At 57.8% G+C, this 19,757-nt stretch overlaps 7 protein-coding genes across 7 annotated transcripts; 4 read left to right on the top strand and 3 right to left on the bottom strand.

Annotated features, from left to right (window-relative positions):
• Positions 1–492: 492 nt before the first annotated feature.
• Positions 493–2,628, top strand: BXZ73DRAFT_79301 (cytochrome P450; the record flags this gene model as incomplete). Its single annotated transcript, XM_048023056.1, has 10 exons — positions 493–578; positions 623–705; positions 768–900; positions 979–1,167; positions 1,231–1,501; positions 1,560–1,688; positions 1,814–2,085; positions 2,151–2,279; positions 2,332–2,475; positions 2,547–2,628. 10 exons carry the CDS (start codon positions 493–495, stop codon positions 2,626–2,628), a joined length of 1,518 nt encoding a protein of 505 aa, XP_047875629.1.
• A 240-nt stretch (positions 2,629–2,868) lies between these two features.
• BXZ73DRAFT_91320 (terpenoid synthase) lies at positions 2,869–4,115 on the bottom strand (the record flags this gene model as incomplete). The annotated part of the gene is made up of 4 exons (XM_048025934.1): positions 2,869–2,928; positions 2,984–3,176; positions 3,406–3,853; positions 4,073–4,115. 4 exons carry the CDS (start codon positions 4,113–4,115, stop codon positions 2,869–2,871), a joined length of 744 nt encoding a protein of 247 aa, XP_047875628.1.
• A 1,911-nt stretch (positions 4,116–6,026) lies between these two features.
• Positions 6,027–7,686, top strand: BXZ73DRAFT_103625 (cytochrome P450; the record flags this gene model as incomplete). Its single annotated transcript, XM_048015637.1, has 8 exons — positions 6,027–6,238; positions 6,302–6,572; positions 6,625–6,748; positions 6,813–6,826; positions 6,880–7,151; positions 7,225–7,353; positions 7,406–7,549; positions 7,602–7,686. The coding sequence occupies 8 exons, from the start codon at positions 6,027–6,029 to the stop codon at positions 7,684–7,686; spliced, it is 1,251 nt and encodes a 416-aa protein (XP_047875627.1).
• A 116-nt stretch (positions 7,687–7,802) lies between these two features.
• Positions 7,803–9,827, bottom strand: BXZ73DRAFT_91318 (serine carboxypeptidase; the record flags this gene model as incomplete). Its single annotated transcript, XM_048025933.1, has 11 exons — positions 7,803–8,036; positions 8,089–8,295; positions 8,356–8,398; positions 8,469–8,499; positions 8,555–8,694; positions 8,741–8,831; positions 8,897–8,996; positions 9,045–9,155; positions 9,210–9,340; positions 9,405–9,553; positions 9,613–9,827. 11 exons carry the CDS (start codon positions 9,825–9,827, stop codon positions 7,803–7,805), a joined length of 1,452 nt encoding a protein of 483 aa, XP_047875626.1.
• A 4,423-nt stretch (positions 9,828–14,250) lies between these two features.
• On the top strand, positions 14,251–15,100 carry BXZ73DRAFT_50533 (uncharacterized protein; the record flags this gene model as incomplete). Its single annotated transcript, XM_048020453.1, has 2 exons — positions 14,251–14,948; positions 14,977–15,100. The coding sequence occupies 2 exons, from the start codon at positions 14,251–14,253 to the stop codon at positions 15,098–15,100; spliced, it is 822 nt and encodes a 273-aa protein (XP_047875625.1).
• Positions 15,101–15,942: 842 nt separating this feature from the next.
• Positions 15,943–18,127, bottom strand: BXZ73DRAFT_79296 (uncharacterized protein; the record flags this gene model as incomplete). Its single annotated transcript, XM_048023055.1, has 7 exons — positions 15,943–16,355; positions 16,456–16,914; positions 16,965–17,010; positions 17,212–17,289; positions 17,347–17,494; positions 17,556–17,740; positions 17,999–18,127. The coding sequence occupies 7 exons, from the start codon at positions 18,125–18,127 to the stop codon at positions 15,943–15,945; spliced, it is 1,458 nt and encodes a 485-aa protein (XP_047875624.1).
• Positions 18,128–18,480: 353 nt separating this feature from the next.
• BXZ73DRAFT_50548 (eukaryotic rRNA processing) lies at positions 18,481–19,694 on the top strand (the record flags this gene model as incomplete). The annotated part of the gene is made up of 5 exons (XM_048020456.1): positions 18,481–18,594; positions 18,617–18,775; positions 18,819–18,949; positions 19,019–19,308; positions 19,369–19,694. 5 exons carry the CDS (start codon positions 18,481–18,483, stop codon positions 19,692–19,694), a joined length of 1,020 nt encoding a protein of 339 aa, XP_047875623.1.
• Between the last annotated feature and the right edge of the window lie 63 nt (positions 19,695–19,757).

The raw sequence follows: 19,757 nt of genomic DNA, 5'->3' as shown, positions 1-19,757 counted from the left end.
ATTCACTGGTCTCTAGCTCGAGCGATGGCAGCCTCGTGTCGGTCGGCGCCACGAACCATTTCTCTCCTGGTAACTGCGTAGTGAGTGACGAAATTCGTTTTAGACAGTCAGACGTTAAACTCCTGGCCTCAGTCAGAGAAGAGATGGTCGTATCGAATACATACGAACGCGAGAAGTGTAGGGTCGCCATCTGTGATCTACTTCTTCAGCGAGCATGTGGCTAGTGGTGTCTCTTTGGATCCGTTTTCGTGTGCACGGCGTACATACAGAGACCACGGGGCCTATGGAGGGCCTCAAGGTCGAGTCCAAACACGAACTAGTGAGTGAGATCCGAAGCCCTTCCTTGCGTGATTGAAGAACTTTTCATTCCAGAGTACAGACTGATTATGGGCATAGCCTGAACGGCGCACAGACGGTGTATATATAGCCAAAGTGCGCGCAGCGAGTCTCTCATCTCCTGCCCCTACACCTCACATTTGACAAGAGACCAGAATGTCCTTTTACGGATTTCCCGGCGCGTTGCTCCCGGCATTCGTCGTTGTCACCTTCATCGTTCATCTACTCCGGAAGAGAGCCAAGTATGCGGAACGATCTCACGGACCCCTCTCCCACCGGGACCCAGCCCTCTCCCGATCATTGGTAACTTGTTCGACATTCCAAGCGTCGCACCTTGGAAGTTCTATCACTCCTTCTGCCAGAAACTGGGTAAGTTACCTTGTTTCGAGCCTCTATTAAACACAGGACTGACCGTTTAATCGGGTACTCAGACACCAAGATGATGTACCTCAACGCCCTTGGCCAGTCCATCCTTGTCATCGACGACCTCGCCACCGCCAAGGAGCTCTTCGAGAAACGCTCTGCAATCTACTCCTCGCGAGTCGAGCTGCATATGATCCGATTGTGAGCGCATTCCTTATCCATCGACGTCCATCATCGCACTGACGGTTATCTGCGGGGGGCGAAACCGTGGACGTTTAGCCTTGGGTGGGGGTGGAGTGCGCCGTTCCTTCGGAACAACGCCCAGTGGCGGGCGCAGCGCAAGGTGATCTGGCAAGAGTTCCACCCGAAGGTCGTCGCCCAGTTCCAGCCTGCGCAGCGCGACGGCGCTCGCCGCATCCTGGTCCGCCTCCTCGAGAACCCTGAGGGGATCGTGGAGCATATTCGCTAGTACGTCTCCCGCTGTCTCCTATACTCGGACACTTCGGCTGAGCATCCCACCTGGCACGACAGCGCACTCGCGTCAACGATAATCGAGGCGACGTACGGTCTCCAGATCGCGGTGAAGGACGACAAGTACGTCGATATCGGTATCCGTGCGACGGATTCCGTGCAGCTCGCCGGGTGCCTCCCCGGGTTGGTGCTTCAGGCGTTCCCTATCCTGGGAGCGTTGCCTACATGGGTTCCGCTGCCAGGATCGAACATCCTCCGGCTCATGGAAGAAACGCGCGTGTGGGTGAAGGAGATGCGTGAAGTCGCGTGGGCGGCCGCGAAAGAGGAGATCGTGCGTATCAGTCCAGCTGGGCATATGATCTGCTGTGGCTTACGTTGTAACGTCATAGGCGGGAGGAAAGGCTCAACCCAGCACTGCGAGCCGTCTCATGGAGGACTTGTTCCAGATGGCACCAGGCAGCAAATCTACAACCGAGACAGAGCGATCTACAAGGACGTCACTGCGACAGCCTACTCAGGTGTGTCGCTCGCCGCTGCTCCATCCCAGGACTACCGCTGAAGCATCATTCCAGCTGGATTCGACACGGTGGGCGCCCGAGCATTACCCCGTCTCGCTTAGTCACACTGACGTTGGCATGTACAGACATTCTCGGTCATCAACGGCTTTTTCGCCGCCATCGCAGCTCATCCCGAGGTGCAGGAGAAGGCGCACGCGGAGATCGACGCTGTGGTGGGCCAGAACAGGCTCCCTGACTTTGGAGATCGTGAGGCCTTGCCATACGTGAATGCGATCGTCAAGGAAGTCCTGCGTTGGCATGTTTCCGGGCCGCTTGGCCTCCCGCATGCCGCCTCCGAGGACGACGTGTTCGAGGGCCGCTTCATTCCCAAGGGCATCGCTATTCACGTCAATGTCTGGTAAGACCCTCTGCTCTCAGTGCGCATTTTCTTCCGTACATTTGATCTGACACTTGGACCTTCAGGGCGATCCTCCACGATCCCGACGTGTTTCCCGAGCCGGAAGCCTTCAAGCCCGAGCGCTTCTTGAAGGACGGGAAAATCGACCCTGACGTCATGGATCCCATGGAAATCGCATTCGGACTCGGGAGACGGTGAGCGCCGACTTCGCTCGTCTGCACCGCCGCGTGCCTGACGCGTGTTCAGCATTTGTCCGGGACGGTACTTCGCCGAGGCGAGCATGTTCATCTACGTCGCGTCCGTGTTGCAGAACCTGGTGCTCTCCCGGCCGCCCGGAGAGGATGGAAAGCCACTTCCGCTCAACCCTAAGCTGTCTGCTGGGATCATCTTGTGCGTCGCCCAGGCACCCATACCCAACGGAGACGACTGTGATGCTGACTGACGATGTGTGGTGCTCTCAGATACTTCGAAGACATCCGATGCGTGATCAGCCCTCGCTCAGAGGCCGCACGCGCACGCATCTATCAAGAGAACACGGTTTGACGCGGGTTTTACCCGAGGCGGCAATAATGACGGTCGAGAGTCTTTCGAGAGCACAGGCTCTGCTTGTTCAGTCCTTCAATACTCCGGGTGCCATTTCGTGTATGTATATCTTGGGTTCAAGCAGATACTCTTGTGTCTGTCACAGAAGAGACCTAAAGTAGTACAAACGAATATATGTAGCTTGGTGTAGTACTACTATTCGTGTGAATCCAGATCAAAAGCTGAGGGAAACCCACGGGATTAGAGAAGCAGCTTCTCGAGTTTGTAGCGTGGCTGATGGACGTGGAACTCGAGGAATTTCTAGTGGCTGTTCAGTATGGCGCGCGAGTAAGGTGTGGCTTGAAAAACAAGTTACCTCCACATAGCGAAGCCACAGCGCGCTCAGCTCCTCATCGTTGGCGAATGCGAGACTGACCCGACGATGGCTCTCCAGTATCTCTTGAGCAAGAAGACGTAGCACTTCTATGGCAGTTCGACCTTCCGTCTGTGCGCGGATATGGATGTAGTTCTTCGTTTCTCCCGCGAGCTCCTCCTTGTAGAACGAGAGACTGTCGGAGTGAGAGACATGATGAGAAAAACACGCCACCTGCCGGAAAGTAGTGACCTACACATCGCTGTCGACGCCGGCACAACATGAAAGGGTCATCGTCAGTCGGAGCACTAGCGGTCTGGAGAACTGTGACATACTTGCAACATCCGATATAATGCTCCATGTAACTGCAGACGACGTCGGTCATTAGTTCACGCCATACCAAGACTAGGTGATGAGTTGCTTACGGCAGAATCTGGAGGTACGTCTCCGGTGTGTCTCTAAAGCCTTTCATGAACATGAAGTGGATGTACGGAGCGTTGATGCCAGTTCTCGTCCTGAGGTACATTGGCCACCAAGTAGCGATCGGGTTCGGCTCCATCTCCTGGGTCGTATACTCCAGATACATGCCCGAGACGGCGTCCAGCGTGCCGCTGATGATCGCATCCGCCCCGTAGGCCGGCCATAGCGTGTGCACCTCCTTGAGGAGCCCCGCGAGGGTTTCAAGCGCGCGGGTGAGCTGCGGCTGTCCACCGGCGAGTCTGCTGGCGAACTGGCACACTGGTTCGAGCTGCTGGCCACCGAGGTCGTCGATGTAGAGGATGCACGCGGTGTAGAGCGCAACGAAGCGTTGGTGCTGGGATGAAAGATGGCCGTAGGAGGCCTCGGTGTACGAGCAGGCGCAGTCGACGAGGGCTTGGATGGTTGCCACAGAGTCGCAGTTGTCCCAAAGGCTGGCTGTGGCAGCCGTGGCAGAGCGCAGATCAGCATTGGGAGATGTGGTGCCCCACTGGAAGTCGCTTCGGGCGAGGACGTCGGCGATTATGGATCGAATTTCGGCGTGGTGAGGGTTGAGAGCCTAAGGCGTATGATGTTAGCTGTGGCAGTCTGTGGCTTGAATATCCTTGCTTCGACGCACCGGCGGTGCAGCCTTGCGGCTCAGCCTAGTAGTAGACATGGGAGCAACATGTACGACGCTAGTCCTAGGGCGATGTTGCATTCAGTGGCGACTCATACTCAGATCACAGACGAACACTCACATGATTCACAAACTGGGGAAGGTTGAAGAACACGACGGCTAGATGGAACTTTATACGCTCGCTCGAATGCAGCACAAACTCGGTGTTAGTGTCTCTCCGACTTGAGCCATCCACAAGAACACGCCACGATGGACACTTGAAGTGACCCGATGCCGGAACTTGCTGGAGAAAAAAGCTATCACGACCCACAACGAGTTCATTTGCGCGCGCAGATCCCTGATCGGAGCCTCGGTGCCAAGCAAAGTCAGATTTGTGCCATCGTGGAGAAAAAATGACATGACGCACTGATCGTCGTATCTGTATTGTGCATTTCAGGCACTCTTATTAGTCTCAACGAATGCGCCTCCATTTTCGGAGGTTCATAAGGTGACATATCGGGGTGGATGGATAGGCTACGCAGTGTACGAGGCCGACCAAACTGGACACTGTCACCGCGCAAACGGTTCCACCGGGTGGAAGGATGGCCCCGACTGTGGCGGCGTCGGAGCCGATGAGCTAGAAGACAGTATACATGACCCGGTGTTGGCGGGGGTCCACACCGTTGAGGGCACGGTTGTGTGACCACTGCCAGGAGCTAAGCACTTCAAGTTCAAGATAAGCGCTTGGGTTCCACGGAGTGCAGAATTTGATTCGGCGAAGCGCCCAGTCCGGAGCCTAGTACCGGAGCGCTGCTCTCACTGGCGCGGGTTGCTCATGGGCCTGATTTCACGTTGCAGCCGGGTCCATACAGCTGTTTTCATAACGATGGGCACCTCGCGTAAATCAGGCATACAACACGTCTGAACGGAGCTTCGCGTGCGCATACAGACGCGACGTGTTTTCTGAGTCTCCGACAGCGCGTAGTACGAGCTCGAGCTACCACTGCCTACACGGCCTTACACGGCTAGCCGAAGGACCTATCGTTATGAAATAGTTGCACTGATCACGCTAGGTAATAGGCGGGTTTCAGAAAAAGTTCGCCGTAACCCGTTCAAGCCCGAGATCAGTATCGGGTCGCGGTGTGGCGGCAACACACTAAACGCCGGCCGGCGAGACCCACTGCAGCAAGCACCCAAGGACTTTCCTGTCCTCCGTTCGCTGCGACTTTTTATGAAAACATGAATCGGCAACCGGTCTCTCACGGTGCGTCCATCCACCTTTATCAACCGTAGACTGCGGCTTCAAACGTGCACGTCATTATCTCTTCAGCTTCTTCTGGCAAGGCTTGAGTTAAGTTCTGTCATTTCTTGCCGCGGCGTTATGAGGGACGCAACGCTCCGCTGTTTGGGCGACCCCGAACGCGCATTGTATCAGGTGGATGAATCTTAGTTGCCCGACCCCGGACCTCGGCCGCTGCCTTAAAATGTGCAGCTCTCCAAACCCAACCCCATCTCTCATCATTTCCAGCCTACGACATGGCAGACGTTTTGTACTCCTCTGTTGCTTTCGTTGTCGTCATAACCTCCTTCATTATCTATCACTGGAGGCGGAGACAACACCAACTCTGCGGTCGTGGGCTCCCTGGGCCACGCCCCCTACCGGTCATCGGCAATTTATTGGACGTTCCAAAGCAAGAGCCTTGGAAGGGCTACCGCGACTTGTGTAAAAAGCACGGTGAGAAATCCTATCTAGCACACGAGTGCGGCGCCACTGAAGAAGTGAACCGATCCCAGGTTCGAAGTTTATCTACCTCAATATCCTTGGACAGCCTGCAATCGTCATAGACGATCTCCCTACGGCGATTGAAATGTTCGAGAAACGGTCAACCATATATTCTTCGAGGATCGACCTTTATATGGCCACCTTGTACGCCGCCTCGTCTCTGTTGCTGCTGACCCCCGTGTTGATTCATGTCTCGGCGGCGGCGGCGCAGGATCGGATGGGAGTGGGGCCTACCGTTCCTTCAGTACGGGCCAGAATGGAGGAAACAGCGCAGGATCATCTGGCAGCAGTTTCACCCGGGTGTCATCCCCAAATATCACCCTGCTCTGATCGAGGGCGCGCGTCGGTTGGTGCTGCGCTTGCTCGATGATCCCGATCGGCTCCCCGAGCACATTCTCTAGTGAGTACAGGGATGTTGGGCCGGCCTCGCGGTATGATCAACGCCTATGCTGAATACGAACAGTGCAATCGGTGGGACAATCGTCGAAGCGACCTATGGCCTTACTGTAGCCGCCGAAGACGACAAATACATCACCATCGCTAATCGCTCGGTCCAGGACGTGCATCGCCTCGTCAGTATTTCTGCCATGGTTTTCCAAGCACTTCCCGCGCTTGCGCGCGTTCCGACCTGGCTTCCATTACCTGGCGTGGGGATTCTTCGTGCTCTCGAAGAGGCTCGGATGTGGGCTAAGAAGATGCGCAACGAGTCATGGGAGGACGCAAAGGCGGCAACTGTAAGCAGGCCGATTGTCTCCTAGAATTCGCACTTGCTGAAGATGCCCGAAGGAAAAAGGAAGCGCGAAGCCGTCCACAGTCAGCCTGATGATAGAAAATATGACGCACCTAAGTCCGGAAGACGCCGCGAGGGAAGAAGAGTCTTGCAAGAGTGTGGGAGCGGTGATATATTCTGGTATGCGAAACATCCCAAAGCTCAATGATAATCACGTTGATTGAAATATCACTTTTCACGTTAGCTGGAATAGATACGGTGAGCAGAAGGAGTTCCATGCTGAACCTCTACGCTGACGCAGCCCTCCACAGACATATAGCATCATCAGCGCGTTCTTCATGGCCATGGCACTGCATCCAGAAGTCCAACAGAAGGCGCGCGCCGAGCTCGACGCTGTGGTCGGTGGAGCCCGACTGCCGACCTTCTCGGACAGGGAGAACCTCCCATATGTGAATGCGATTTTGAGAGAAGTTGGACGCTGGCACGTCGTCGCACCCATGGGGTTCCCCCGCGCCACGACGGAGGATGACGAGTACAAGGGCTACTTCATCGCAAAGGGCACGGCCGTGATTGTGAACGCGTGGTGCGTCTTTGCATTTCTAAGCCTCACGTCCTTCACTTTCACCGCAGCGCTGATGCCGCGCGCTTTCTCGCAGGGCGATCCTCCACAATCGGGAACTCTACCCAGATCCTGACGCATTCAAGCCAGAACGCTTCTTGAAAGACGGAAAGATTGATCCCGACATCATGGATCCTAGCAGTGTTTCGTTCGGACTAGGGCGACGGTGCGTGCTGACAAGGTTTCCAGAAAGACGCGTTGTCACAACTGCTTCGCAGCGGTTGCCCAGGGCGCCATCTCGCAGAGGCGTCAGCGTTTATCTACATGGCATTTGTCTTGCAGAACCTGGTCATCTCTCGACCTCTTGGCGAGGACGGAGAGCCCATCCCGTTTGAACCGAGCGTCCGTGGGGATATCATAATGTAAGAACCCTCCGGCGCTCCTTCTTGTCAGGTGGTCTTATCCGGTTCGCAGTGCCTTCAAGGACTTGCGATGTGTTATCAAGCCGCGCTCGGAGAGCACTTTGACGCTGATTCGGCAGGACGACTCGTCCATGTGAGTCCGGGAATCGGAATATTCGGGACGCGAACGTCTCTTTGTTAAGAAACCGGACACGGAGTCCGCTGGAGGTGTAATAGTACATACGACGCGATGACAAGCCATTTCACAAGGTCCTCAGAGGTCCTCTCCCGCGAGCCAGCGGTTGGCCATATGCAGCGCTCGCTCTGGCTGGTCGAATGGCACGAGATGGCCCGCGCCATACACAGTGGCGAACGTCAACCCTCCACCCTTGCGCCACCATCCGGCCGGGCCCTGCATTCCGGCTACGAACCAGTCGTGCTTCCCCGCGGTCTGATAAACGTCTTGCTGCGTCCATTCGAGCTTGAACGTCATGCGCTCGTTGCCAACCTATCCGACGATCAGCAAGTGCATCACCAAAACCCAGACGCGAGGGTCTCACCCAGCTGGCGATCCAGTCGTTGGTGCCGACGTAGATAAGCACGCGGACGTGGCGCTCGAGGAGTGCGGCGAGGTAGTGGTCCGCACGGAAAGAGTGATAGTCTCCGCTTTGTTCGAAGGCGTCCGACACGAGTGCACTGTGGGTTGAGAAGTTCGTCTTATGCGAGTCGACTCCGAGGAGTGCCTGTGTCTTCGCGCTGGATAGGAACTCGCGGATGTTTCTGAAAAGCCGTGTTAGCATAGGAGGAATGACGTTTTGGGTTGACACTTGCGCCACATCTGGGTAGCAAACGTCTGCCTCAAACGTCTGCCTCAGGGTTTCCTGCGCTGATTGTGTCCGCATCAGACAGAGGGGAGCGATGTGTGCGTGTCCGGACTCACCAGGGTCTGGTCGCATCATAGGGGTTGTACTCTGAGAAGAGCAGCGATCGGTCAGCTCGATGTCTGGGCATATCGTGAGAACCTACTCTGGAAGAACTGGATCCCTATATTGTCGAAGCAGTAGTCAAACGCAGAAGAGCACGCGAGCTTGTCGTATACGTCGTTACACGACGACTTCGTCCACTTCTTGCAACGAGTAACAAGCTGCTTCAGCGCCGCGCAATCGCTGGGATCCAGTCAGAATTACTCAGGCAAAGGAAGATCGTGCTCACGAAATCGTATCGACCATTGGGAACTTGTGCGTCTTGCATCGCATGTCGTAAAGCGCCCAAACGATCTCGAAAAAGTCTGTTGCACCATTTCCTATCAACAACCAGAGTGAGCCACTAAGTATATGAATGACATGAGATAAAGGAGGGGGCGGGTACCCATCATCACGGAACTGAGATTAATTGGGGACATTCCTGCCTTGACTAGCTCTGTATTTTGATCATACACTGCCGCTGCATAGACAGGAAGATAGCGACCCTGCATCGAACATGAGATAAGGATCCTAGTGATACGGGTAATACATACCGCATACGACTCTCCCGTCATGTGGAAAGGACGACCTCTGAACTGAGAGAAATGCTCAAAAAAGATGGCCATGAACGCTGCAATGTCTTTTCCGCCTTCTTCAGATGTGTCCTAGAGTACCGCGTCAGATGCACTTCAAATAGGAAAGATTGAGGAAAACCGCACCACATGCTCTCCATAATCAGCATACGAAAACCCGACGTCAACCGGCTGGTCAATGGAGAAAATATTGGCCTGCTCGTTCCATGAATACTCGAATGGTACTGTTGCGTTTGGGCCGGCCATCCTACAGGGGCCTAGCCGTCAAGTACGGCATCCCTTATTAGACCCTCGCATCGGTGGATAGGATGTGGTTCTCACCGAGTTCCATGAATAGTCCCATTGTGGACGAACCACCAGGACCGCCGTTTGTCCACAACACTACGGGATCTGTGTCTGGGTCCCGCCTGCTCTCAAAGAAGTAGAAGAAAAGGTGACGAGCATCCACATCGATGTAGCCGGTATATGCGCTGACAACAGTATGAGATCAGTGCCTGCGTCTATTGCATACGAGATGATCATGGCTCACCGGACACTCTCATCACAGAAGTGCGACTGCTTAATGCGCACGCTGTGCGACGCAAATCCCGGGTGGGTAAGAACTGTGTATTGCGAGGCAGAGAGAGCAGAGAGGTCCCCAAAGGGCGTGAAGAGCCCCGCATCGTACTGGATGGAGGAAGACTGCGTCGCACGGGCGAGAGTCGCCAAGCCCCATAGAAGGACGGCGGCTGAGACGCGCCCCATGATTTGCGCTTCTGTGGAGGTTCGCTGGGAAATCCTGGGAGTCTGGCGGCGATGCGGTGTGTATACTGCTGGTCGAGTGTGGTAAAATCACGGATGCTGCGCGCGCGCAGCGCTGTACCCGCAAAGTCCCGTGCCGGTGAAGGCAACGCCTACACAATGGCCGGAGTTATGGGACATTTTGTGCAGATCCTGTTCATACATAGATCAATCAATGAGCTGGGGGGAAGTACCTGATGCTGCCAGAATATGCAAGAGCATCGTAGTCTGCTGGTCGCTGCGTCCGAGAAGAAGACACCGCCAAGGTTGGTCAGTCTGCGATTATGTAGCCGAGGGAGGAACTGAGAGGGAGGCGCTTCAGGCATCGACGCGCCGGGAAGCGACCGCGCGGCGACGCCGTGACTGCGGACGCGAGCAGCTACGCGCGCCGTCTCCTCCAGCTTGACCATCGACCCCTCTCATCCTCCCCACCATGTCTGACCCCCCGCCGAAGAAGATCGGCTCGCTGCGCGACCGCATCGCCGCCTTCGAGAACAAGGGCGGGTCCGCCCCGGCTCCAGCCCCGGCCCCCGTTCCTCGTCCCAAGCCGGGGCACATCGCCTGGCAGCCCAAACCCGCATCCCCGCCCGCATCTCCCAAGCACGACTCCGTTTCTAGCGACGATGCCAAGGGCCCAGCAATGTCCGCCACGGATGCGAAGGAGAGCATCGGGAAGCTGTCGTTGAAGGAGCGCATGGCCGCGCTGCAAGGTCAGACTGCCTTCGGCGGTCCTGTCGGTGGAGGCGGCGCCCCACCTCCAAGACCGACTGGAGACAAGCCCAAGTGGAAGCCGCCTCCGGTCGTTCCCAGGGCTGCGCCAATTGACGGCGAAGATGCAGAAGCCGACGTCAAGCATCCCAAACCTGAGACCGAGGAAACCGTTTCCGAGGAGGCGAAAGAGGAGCCCAAAGAGGCGGGCGAGGAGGAACCGAAGGAGGAGGGTGAGCCCGATCCAGCAGAGGAAGAAAGGCAGCGCAGGGCGGCGTTGGCGGCGAGGATGGCGAAGCTGGGGGGTGCACGAGTCGGGATGGGTCCTCCGATCTTTGGCAAGAAGCCCGATATCCCACCCAAGAGGCTCTCTAGGGACGAGCCGAGGGAGGAACCCAAGCCCGCAGAGGACAAGCCCGGCGAAGATGCTGCTCCGAAGGATGACGCTCCCACACCGCAGGTCTCTGTCTCCAGTGAGCATGAAATCTCCCCATCACATGAAGATGTCGTGGCAGAATCCTCGACTTCTGCAAGCGAGACTGCCGATACCAGTACGTTCACCGCTCTCATATGCACAATGATGTGCTCACGTAGCTATGCGCTAGGTGCAACGAAGAAGGACTCAGACACCCTCTCACCGGACTCTGCGGCCTCAGGCACCCCTGTACGCTCTCCTGCTATGCCGGTTCCACAAGCACCCAAACGCGCCGCCCCTCCTCGCAAGCGTGCTGCGAAGTCACCTGCACCCACTCAACGCGAGCCCGAGCCCGTTCTCACCGAGAGCCCAGCACCGCTCGAGGTGAAGGAGGACGCCGCGCCTGCAGAGAAGACCGAAGCAGTTAGTACACCATCTGTCGAAGAGCCTGTTGCTCCTCATGGCGACCGTGAACCCGAGACGGCCGAAGGCCAAGCAAAGAGTGCTGCGGAGGAGATTCATGGGCCCGAAAAGGGGCCAGAACTCTTCATCGAGGAAGTCTCGATCACCGCGTCCGCCCAGGATGAAGGACCCATCGTCGCAGTGGTCACCTCACCCTGCGAACCTCTCGCTGTGCACCACGAACCCGAGCCGGAGCCAGAGAAGCCCGCAACGGAAGAAGAACCCGCAGTGGAGAGCGCTTCGATTCCTATTGTGGAGCACACCCCGTCTGTCATCCAGGACGAGCCACGAACGGATTCGCACGACAAGGCGGAGGAGTCCGAAGAAGCCAAACCCGAGGAAGCTGAACCCACATCCGTCGCTGAGCCTGAGGAAGAGGAGGACGAAGAGGCCCGTCGAAAGCGTATCGCAGAACGTATCGCCCGCTCCGGCGGGTTCAACCCTTTCGCGGGCGGGATGCCCCCGCCGAGTCGTCGAGAGAGTTCAGACACCGCACGCTCCCCGCCACCTCCCCCAGCACGTCGTGACAGCCAGCCGCAAGAGAGAAGGGAAAGCATGGGGTCCGTGCATGAGGCACCCGTCGAGACCGGGCCGTCTGGAAAGGAATCCCATGATGGTAACTAATCTTTGCCCTGCCGGGCTTGCTTTATTGTACCAGTAGGGTTGATCAATCGGTGTTTTGTTTGTAGTGCGAGACGATCCCCGAGCGTTCGAGCACCCCAACGAGCCACATTTGGCGACGAATCCGGCTGTTGAAGAAGAGGAAAAGGATGCCGAGGCGGTTGAATCGGAAGCACACAAACTCCATGCGGAGGTTGAGGGCTCTGATCACGAGGAGGATGACATGGACAACCACCAGGTGTATTATCATCGTGAGAGCGAGGAGGCGCCGGAGACAAAGCAAAAGTCCGCGAGTCCGCCACCCCCTCCCGCGCGCCGAGCCCTGCCAACGGTACCTCAAACCGAAACAGAGGTTCGTGAGGATCCCCACGATCGCGAAGAGGAGCCCGAAGCGGTCCCTCCCCCGCCGCGGCGCAATCTACCTCCCCCAATGAGGGCAGTTGTTCCTCCCCCTCCGGATCCTGCGGGAGAGGTGTACCCTCCTGAGCCCGAGGAAGAGGACGAGGAAAACGTGGACACAAACCATGCCTCGGAGACTCACGAGTATGAAGACGAACGCGCAGAGGACTCATATCACGACCATTATGAACAAGCTCACAATGCATATGCGCATGACGCGAGCGGAAATGAACCGCATGCTGATGAACCCGTGTCCCCTCCCCCTCCGCGGCGCCAGTCCATTCTTCGCTCTCCACCCCCTCCGCCTGTTGAAGAGACCGTGCAAGAACCTGAAGAAGAACCAGCCCCTCCACCTCCTCCTCGTCGCCCTTCAGGCGCAGTCCCCCCGCCTCCGGTGCATGCACATCCGCCTCCTGTCAATGAGGAGGTGTACAATGAGTCAAAGGAAGCTGGGGAGGACGAACCCGCCCCGCCTCCTCCACCGCGAGGCAACAGACCGGTATCTCACATCTCTATACCAACACCATCACCACCGGCCATTCCAGCAACGCGCCCTACGATTATCTCTCGGGAAAACTCCCAGGGCCAGGAAACAGAGATTCTAGACGATGAAGATGGCGGTTAGTACCTTTGTCGCGCGTGTTCTACGCGCCATGCGAACAATGCCGCTTACGCCCAGGTCTCGTGACAGATCCCATCGACCCTGGATTCTACAGCCCTCAAAGATCCCCTAGTTTGGTCGGAATTTTCACCAACCTACCAGTCTCACCCATTTCGCAAACCCTCAGTTCACCGACGCTCACAGTACCCCTCAGAGTGATCTCGCCGCCCTTGGTCGCCTCATCGCCGCCACCTCCTCCGCAGAGACTCGTATCGCCGCCTCCACCTCCTCCGCAGAGGATCGTCTCACCTCCACCCCAGCGCGTTGTCTCACCTCCCGTCGCCGATGATGCTCCACTGCGCCCAGCAGTCGGTGCATTTCCGCGCCCACCTATCTCACCTCCACCGGCCGAGCAAGAGGGCATCGATATCGAAGAACAGGATCCCGAGCAAGCCCGTCGTCGCACCATCGCGGAGCGCATGGCGAAACTAGGCGGGATCCATTTCGGGGCTCCACCCCCCGTCCCGGGGGCTCGCCGCCCTCCTGCTCCTCCTTCGCGCGAGGTCCCACACGACGACGGTGAGGTCGTTGAAGAGGAGGAGAGGCCAGAGCCAGAAGAACAGGAGCCCCAGCAAGATGAAGAGGAGGATGAGTTTGCGCGCAAGCAGCGCATTGCCGCGCGCATCGCCGGTATGGGTGGCATGCGTTTCGGTATGATGCCCGGCGCTGCCCCGCCCAAGCCCCCTGCACGTGTGCAACGGGATGAAGAGGAGGTTGGGGAGGAGGCAGCGTCCCCGCCGCCTCCGCCCCGCAGGCCTTCTGTACCTGTCCCTCGTCCCCCACCACCGCCCCCCGCGGAGTATGAGCAAGAAGAGGAGTCAGATTATCAGCATGTGTCTGAGGACAACAACGAAAGCGAGCTTGAAGAGGTCACGTATGCCGACGCGGAGCCCGAAGAAGAGGACGAAGAAGCCCCGCCTGTCCCCAACCGCGGCGCGCGACGCACCTCGACTGGTCCCCCACCGGTGCCGCACGTTCGTCCAACTTCTCCGCCCTCATTCCCTTCTGCCCCACCGGTCCCTCGCACTCGTCCTCCGGCCCCTCCCGCGTTCACTTATCCCCCTCCGCCGCCTGAAGCACGTCCCGCATTGGCCACGCACGAGACTCAAGGTGACTTCGTCATGGTAGACCAAGCCGAGGACACGGACGAGCCGCCGCCGCCGCCGCCGCCACCCCCTCGTGGGGCCCGAGCTCCGGGGCGCGCACCACCACGTGCACCCCCTGCAGCCCCAGCGGGACCCGAGGCTCGCTCGCTCAGCATCGACTTCGGAGGCGACGCCGACCTTTCGCTGTCCGGTCAATGGTCTGAGGACTCGACCAGCTACCCGCCAGCTCCCCCGGCTTCTGCAGTCCCACCTCAAACTCCCCCCGCTCCCGCCACGCAGGCGCGTGCTCCACCCCCCGCAGATCTTCAGCTCTCCACGGAAGAGCTCATGGCGACCTGGGGCCGCGTCGGCGTGCAGATGCACGAGGTCTCCGCCGCGCTCTTCGAGAAGTCCAAGAAGGGCCTCGTGGGGGACGGCACCTACATCGGTTTCGTCGCTGCCGTGCGCGCGCAGGTGCCCACCGCCGCGCAGGCAGGCGCGGGCCTCGATGGCCTCGGCTACCTCGTGTACGCGCAGGTCGCGGGTGCGGTGCAAAAGCGCGCGAGCGACATCCTGCCCGGGGACGTGATCGTCGTCTCGGACGCGAAGTTCAAGGGCCACAAGGGCCTCCAGACCTACAACCAGACCGTCGGCGTCAGCGAGCCGGTTGTGGGCGTGATTGGGGACTTTGAGGCGAAGAAGAGTAAGGTAAAGGTCTACCAGGCGAACCACATGTCGGGCAGCAGGTGAGCGTCTGTTGAGTGGCACGAAGCGCCCGTCGGGGCTGATTATCGGGTTTACAGACGTGGAGAGCGTCAGCTATCGCCTCGAGGACCTGAAGAGCGGTACTGTAAAGGTGAGCTTTGCTTTATCTCAAGGCGTGTGACCACCGCTGACCACCTGTCATCAGATTTTCAGGGTGCTGGAAGCATGATAAGGAACACGGAATCGAAGTCGCTTAGTCGTAATGGAAACGATGTATCATACCGGACGCCGCCTCCCACTTCATCCAGGACCACTTTTCACTCCCTCACACATTTCATAGGTGACACTTTTGTATCATACGAACAGGAAGCATTGAATCCATCAACATTCTTCTTACCTACGGGATGACACCAGCAGCACTGACCTTGAAGCGTGCACCGTTTAGACGCCGCCTTTGTTGCCGACACACTGGCATCCTTGCATTGACCGCCCCACCACAAGCACTTCCGCCTTGTGCCTGTCCTTTTGCGGTAGCATCATTGTTATTCTGTCGCACCCTTTGTTGAAACTCACTCTCACGACTCAGGTTGCAGCGCGCAGCGAACATGCACGCACATGGTCAATTTGGATTGAGCGCCTGTGCTCGGGTGCCCGACATCGTCGGGGACCGTGCGCGCCCCCTTCGCTGGCGGCGCGCACTGAGACGATCCCGACAAAGGATTTCTCGTCGCCGAAATCTTGTCGAAATGTATAAAAGCCGATCACCGACCGCGATCAGTCTCTCCATCCCGCCCTCCCGCTCAATCACATCCACCCCGGCCATCAGTCTGCTCTTCTGACAAGATGGATTTCATTTGCCACGATCAAACGACCGACTACCTCGCAGGGTCCCATGGTCTTCTTCACTCAGGCAGCCACTGCCTTCCGTCAGTCCACGCGCCGCTTTCCCTCGTCTTCACGCTTACCCGCTCTGTAGTGACTATGGTTTGATGCCGTTGGAATGGTGTATGTGACGTATTGCTATTATACTCTTACTGCTAACCACAAGGACACTAGGCTTCCCCCTGCAACCGACGCCCATACTGTCCGAAACAGGTTCCCCAGCAGAATCTGCTCTGTCGACACCGTCTTTGTTGGGATCTGCTTCGACTCTCCCTTACATCGGTCTTCGTACCCCGTCACCCTTCCATCTCTCGCCTTCCGGAATACCCTGCGTTTCCAGCCTTCCTTCCGATTTGCCGTCTCCTTACGCTCCCATCTACACACTGTCCTCTTCCTCATGCCCTTCTCTTCCTCCTCCTCCATCTTACCTTTACCCTCATGACCAGTATCACCCAGTACTGCTCCATTCAACTCTTCCCATCTTATGCTGAATTCTGCAAATCCCCTCCCCACTCCCAACCGTGCGCCCTCCCTTTCTCCGCCTTCCGATCGTCCTGTGTCTGGAGTCCAGCAATTCCCGAGCGAAGTTGATATCGGCGAGCTGGCCGATTTCAAGAAGAACAAATGCCTCGTCCCCGAATGCAACGGGCCTACGTTCACTCGCGTCACGGAGCTCCGCCGGCACTTCGGCATTCACCTCAAGGAGCACCGCGGAAGCTTCGCCTGCCTCGGCGTCCCCCTCCCTCCAGGCGCTCTCTCCCCTCTCCCGGAACATCGGGCGTACTATCATCCCCAGCACGGTCGATGGATGGTGCACGGGTGCTGGACGGTGTTCTCTCGCCGGGACGCCTTTCTGCGACACCTGAGGAAGCACGGCCACAGTGATCACCAGGTCTCGGAGGCCTTCTGGCGGGAGATCGTCAAGGCCGGGAGAGACGTGAAGAATGGGCACCTGTACGTCGTCTCTTTCGCAGAGGGGCAATCTCTTTGTGAGCGCGGTAAGGAGGTCATGAAGCACGGCAAGAAGCCGGTGAGCACTTTCTGCTCCGAGGGATTGGTTGGAGGCTCGTGTTGACATACTCCTCAGCATGGCAAACGTCAAACTTCCAGACGCTTGATATGACTATGTAGCGATTCCGTTTTTTTTCGTAAACAAGACATACTTATCTCCCGTACTCTGCTTCCGACACTTGCGCGATTGGTCGGGGACTGTAATCATAGTAGTCTTTCCTTATTTCTGGACACTTGTCACTGACGCTGTACTTATTTGCTATCTTCGACCTTCTACGGTTCCCATCATCCACCTATGCTTTCGTTATACACTAGCCCCTCTCAATCCATCTTTACTCTCCACAGACATGCGAGCATCCCCCAGACGACTATTCGTCATCGTGCTTGGGCATTACAGACCCTTCCGGCTGGCGGTGTCGCCACCACCTCAGCGGTCAGCTCATCAACCGCCGACGGGGGAACTGGAGGACCATCGCCCTACGCAACCGTCCGCATCAACCTCCACTCTATTTCATATCCAGCTCCCACACTCACCCAAACCCACCACTGCAGCCCCTCTCGGAGTACCGAGAGCACCTCCCCCGACTCAAACGAGCGCACCCTTCCGCTTCGCACGGGAGCGTCGTTGAGGTGCACCGTGCCGGAGACGACCCGCTTGCTGGCGCTCGACACATCCCGCGCACTTGGCCGCGGTGCAGTGCGTGAACACGCACACCTCACCTGCGTACGTTGACGCGGCGCACCACGCGCTCGGCTCGTCCGGGATGCGCCCGAGGAAGAGGAGGACCGTGAAGGAGGTGCCGAGCGCGTAGTGCTTCACGCGCACGCGCGCCTCCTGGGTGTGCACGGTCGGGGACGACGCCAGGGCGGAGGCGGAGGCGGAGGCGAAGGGGACGGAAAAACTCGTGAGGGAATCAGGGACTGAAGCCTGAAAGGCGGGGCGTTGGCGGCCTCCTCAAACCAGGTCTTCGAGCCGTAGAGGCTCTTAGCGAGCGCTCGGGGCTTTTGCCTGGCGAGGGGCTTGTTGGTTTGGTTAATGATGTTGCAGTCGAAGTAGGATACAGACGGAAGATTACGACGTCTGTGGTAAGCGTGCGTCCGGGAGGGACTGGAGGGATAGATATGATGAGTAGTGTATCTGGCCCACGGAATCGGTGGGACGGCGCAGGAGCAGCTTTTAACGGACCTCCGAGTACTGAAATCGGGGCTGGTGACAATGGCGGCGGAATCGCTGTCCTTGCAATGCGGCTCGAAGGCATGTGCAGCTCATGGTGGACGCAGCACCCAATATTGAAATATTGATTGCGGCGTGCATATTGAAGTAAATCGCTCGCTTCCACGTGACCGTGAATTTCTCGGGCGCTTTGTCGGTCCGACATCTCGCTCAGTCTAACGCATCTTCCCTCCCCTCCTCTTCATGCTCGCATTTTCCACATGCCTTCGAAAATCAAAGACAAGAAAAGCGCAGGTGCGAAGGCCACACCCTCAAAATCAAAGCAAAGAGCCCGCGCAGCCCGTGAAAGTTCTCAAGCGCGCAGCGGAATCTTCAGACGATTCCGACGAGGAGGAGACGGACGAGCTCGCAGGGGATGACGACGACGGGTCGGACTGGGAAGATGAAGAGGAGAGCGATGGAGAGGACGACGATGACGACGTCGACAGGAAGGCATGTCAAAGTTGATGGAGGCCTTGGGCGAAGATGGGCTGGATGAGTTCGCGCAAGAGCATTTGCGCGCACTGGCCAGCGAGGACGACGAGGACAGCGACGAAGAAGACGCGGGAGTGAGGAGAGCGTTCTGGTGAGGACGGTGAAGAGGGCGCGACGCGAGACGAAGAAGACGGGAAGGATGCGGAGGCCGGGCACAGTTCTGATCACGCTATCCCCGTCGACGACCTCCCAGAGGGATACGAGCTGGACGAAGACGCGGTGCTGCAGCAGAAGGTGAGGTTGACAACGAAGTGCGTGTTGCGCGACCGGCTTCCTACCCTCCTCTCATTTCGCGTAGATCGCTATGGAGCGCATACGCAGCACAATTGCGCTGGACCCTGCACTACCTTGGACCGAAACGCTAAGCGTAACGTACCCCGAAACGATCAACGTCGACGTCGATGACGACCTGAACCGCGAGCTCGCATTGTACGTGACCTCCTTTCCCGTGTCTAGTTTCGTTTATGCATGCTCACTGCGATTCTCCCCACCTCACAGTTACAAGCAGGCTCTCCACGGGGCCCAAGCCGCCCGTGCGCTAGCACAAAAACACTCGTTCCCGTTTACCCGTCCCTCGGATTATTTTGCGGAGATGGTCAAGAGCGACGCACACATGGAACGCATCCGGCAACGGCTGCTCGACGATCGCGCGGGGATGAGGCGTTCAGAGGAGAAGCGGAAGGAGCGCGAGGGGAAGAAGTTCGGGAAGCAGGTGCAGATGGAGCGCATCAAGGAGCGTCAGCAAAATAAAAAGGAGGTCGAGGAGCGGTTGAAGGGACTCAAGCGGAGTGCGTATATTCGTGCGCTACGAATCTTGACGCATCACTGACGGATGGCTTCTCCTGCAGAACGCAAGGGTAACCTGGACGGGGGCAACGAAGACTTCGACGTCGCCGTGGAGGATGCTCTCGCCGACCGCCCCAACAAACGCTCCAAGTCTGGTCCAGGGACGGGCAAGGGTCCTGGCGGCAAGCCCAAGCTCCCTCGCGGGGCGCGCGACAAGAAGTTCGGGTTCGGAGGCAGCGGAAAGAGGTCGAAACAGAACACGAAGGACTCTACGGACAGTTTCGTGCAGCGTGGTGGACCTGGGGGTAAGGGGAAGGGTGGGAAGGGGAAGGGTCCCGCAAAACGTCCCGGGAAGGGTCGGCGAATGGCGCAGAGGAGCAGAACGTAGTTCGTCAGTCATTTCTATGGTTTCTGGTTCATGTATGCTATGCTTCCGTAACCCATGGTTGGT

This window comes from Epithele typhae, assembly GCF_022376455.1.
Source record: "Epithele typhae strain CBS 203.58 chromosome Unknown BXZ73scaffold_42, whole genome shotgun sequence".
Classification (NCBI taxonomy): domain Eukaryota; kingdom Fungi; phylum Basidiomycota; class Agaricomycetes; order Polyporales; family Epitheliaceae; genus Epithele; species Epithele typhae.
Note: the sequence above shows the minus strand (reverse complement) of the source record. Positions and strands in the feature narration are given on the sequence as shown.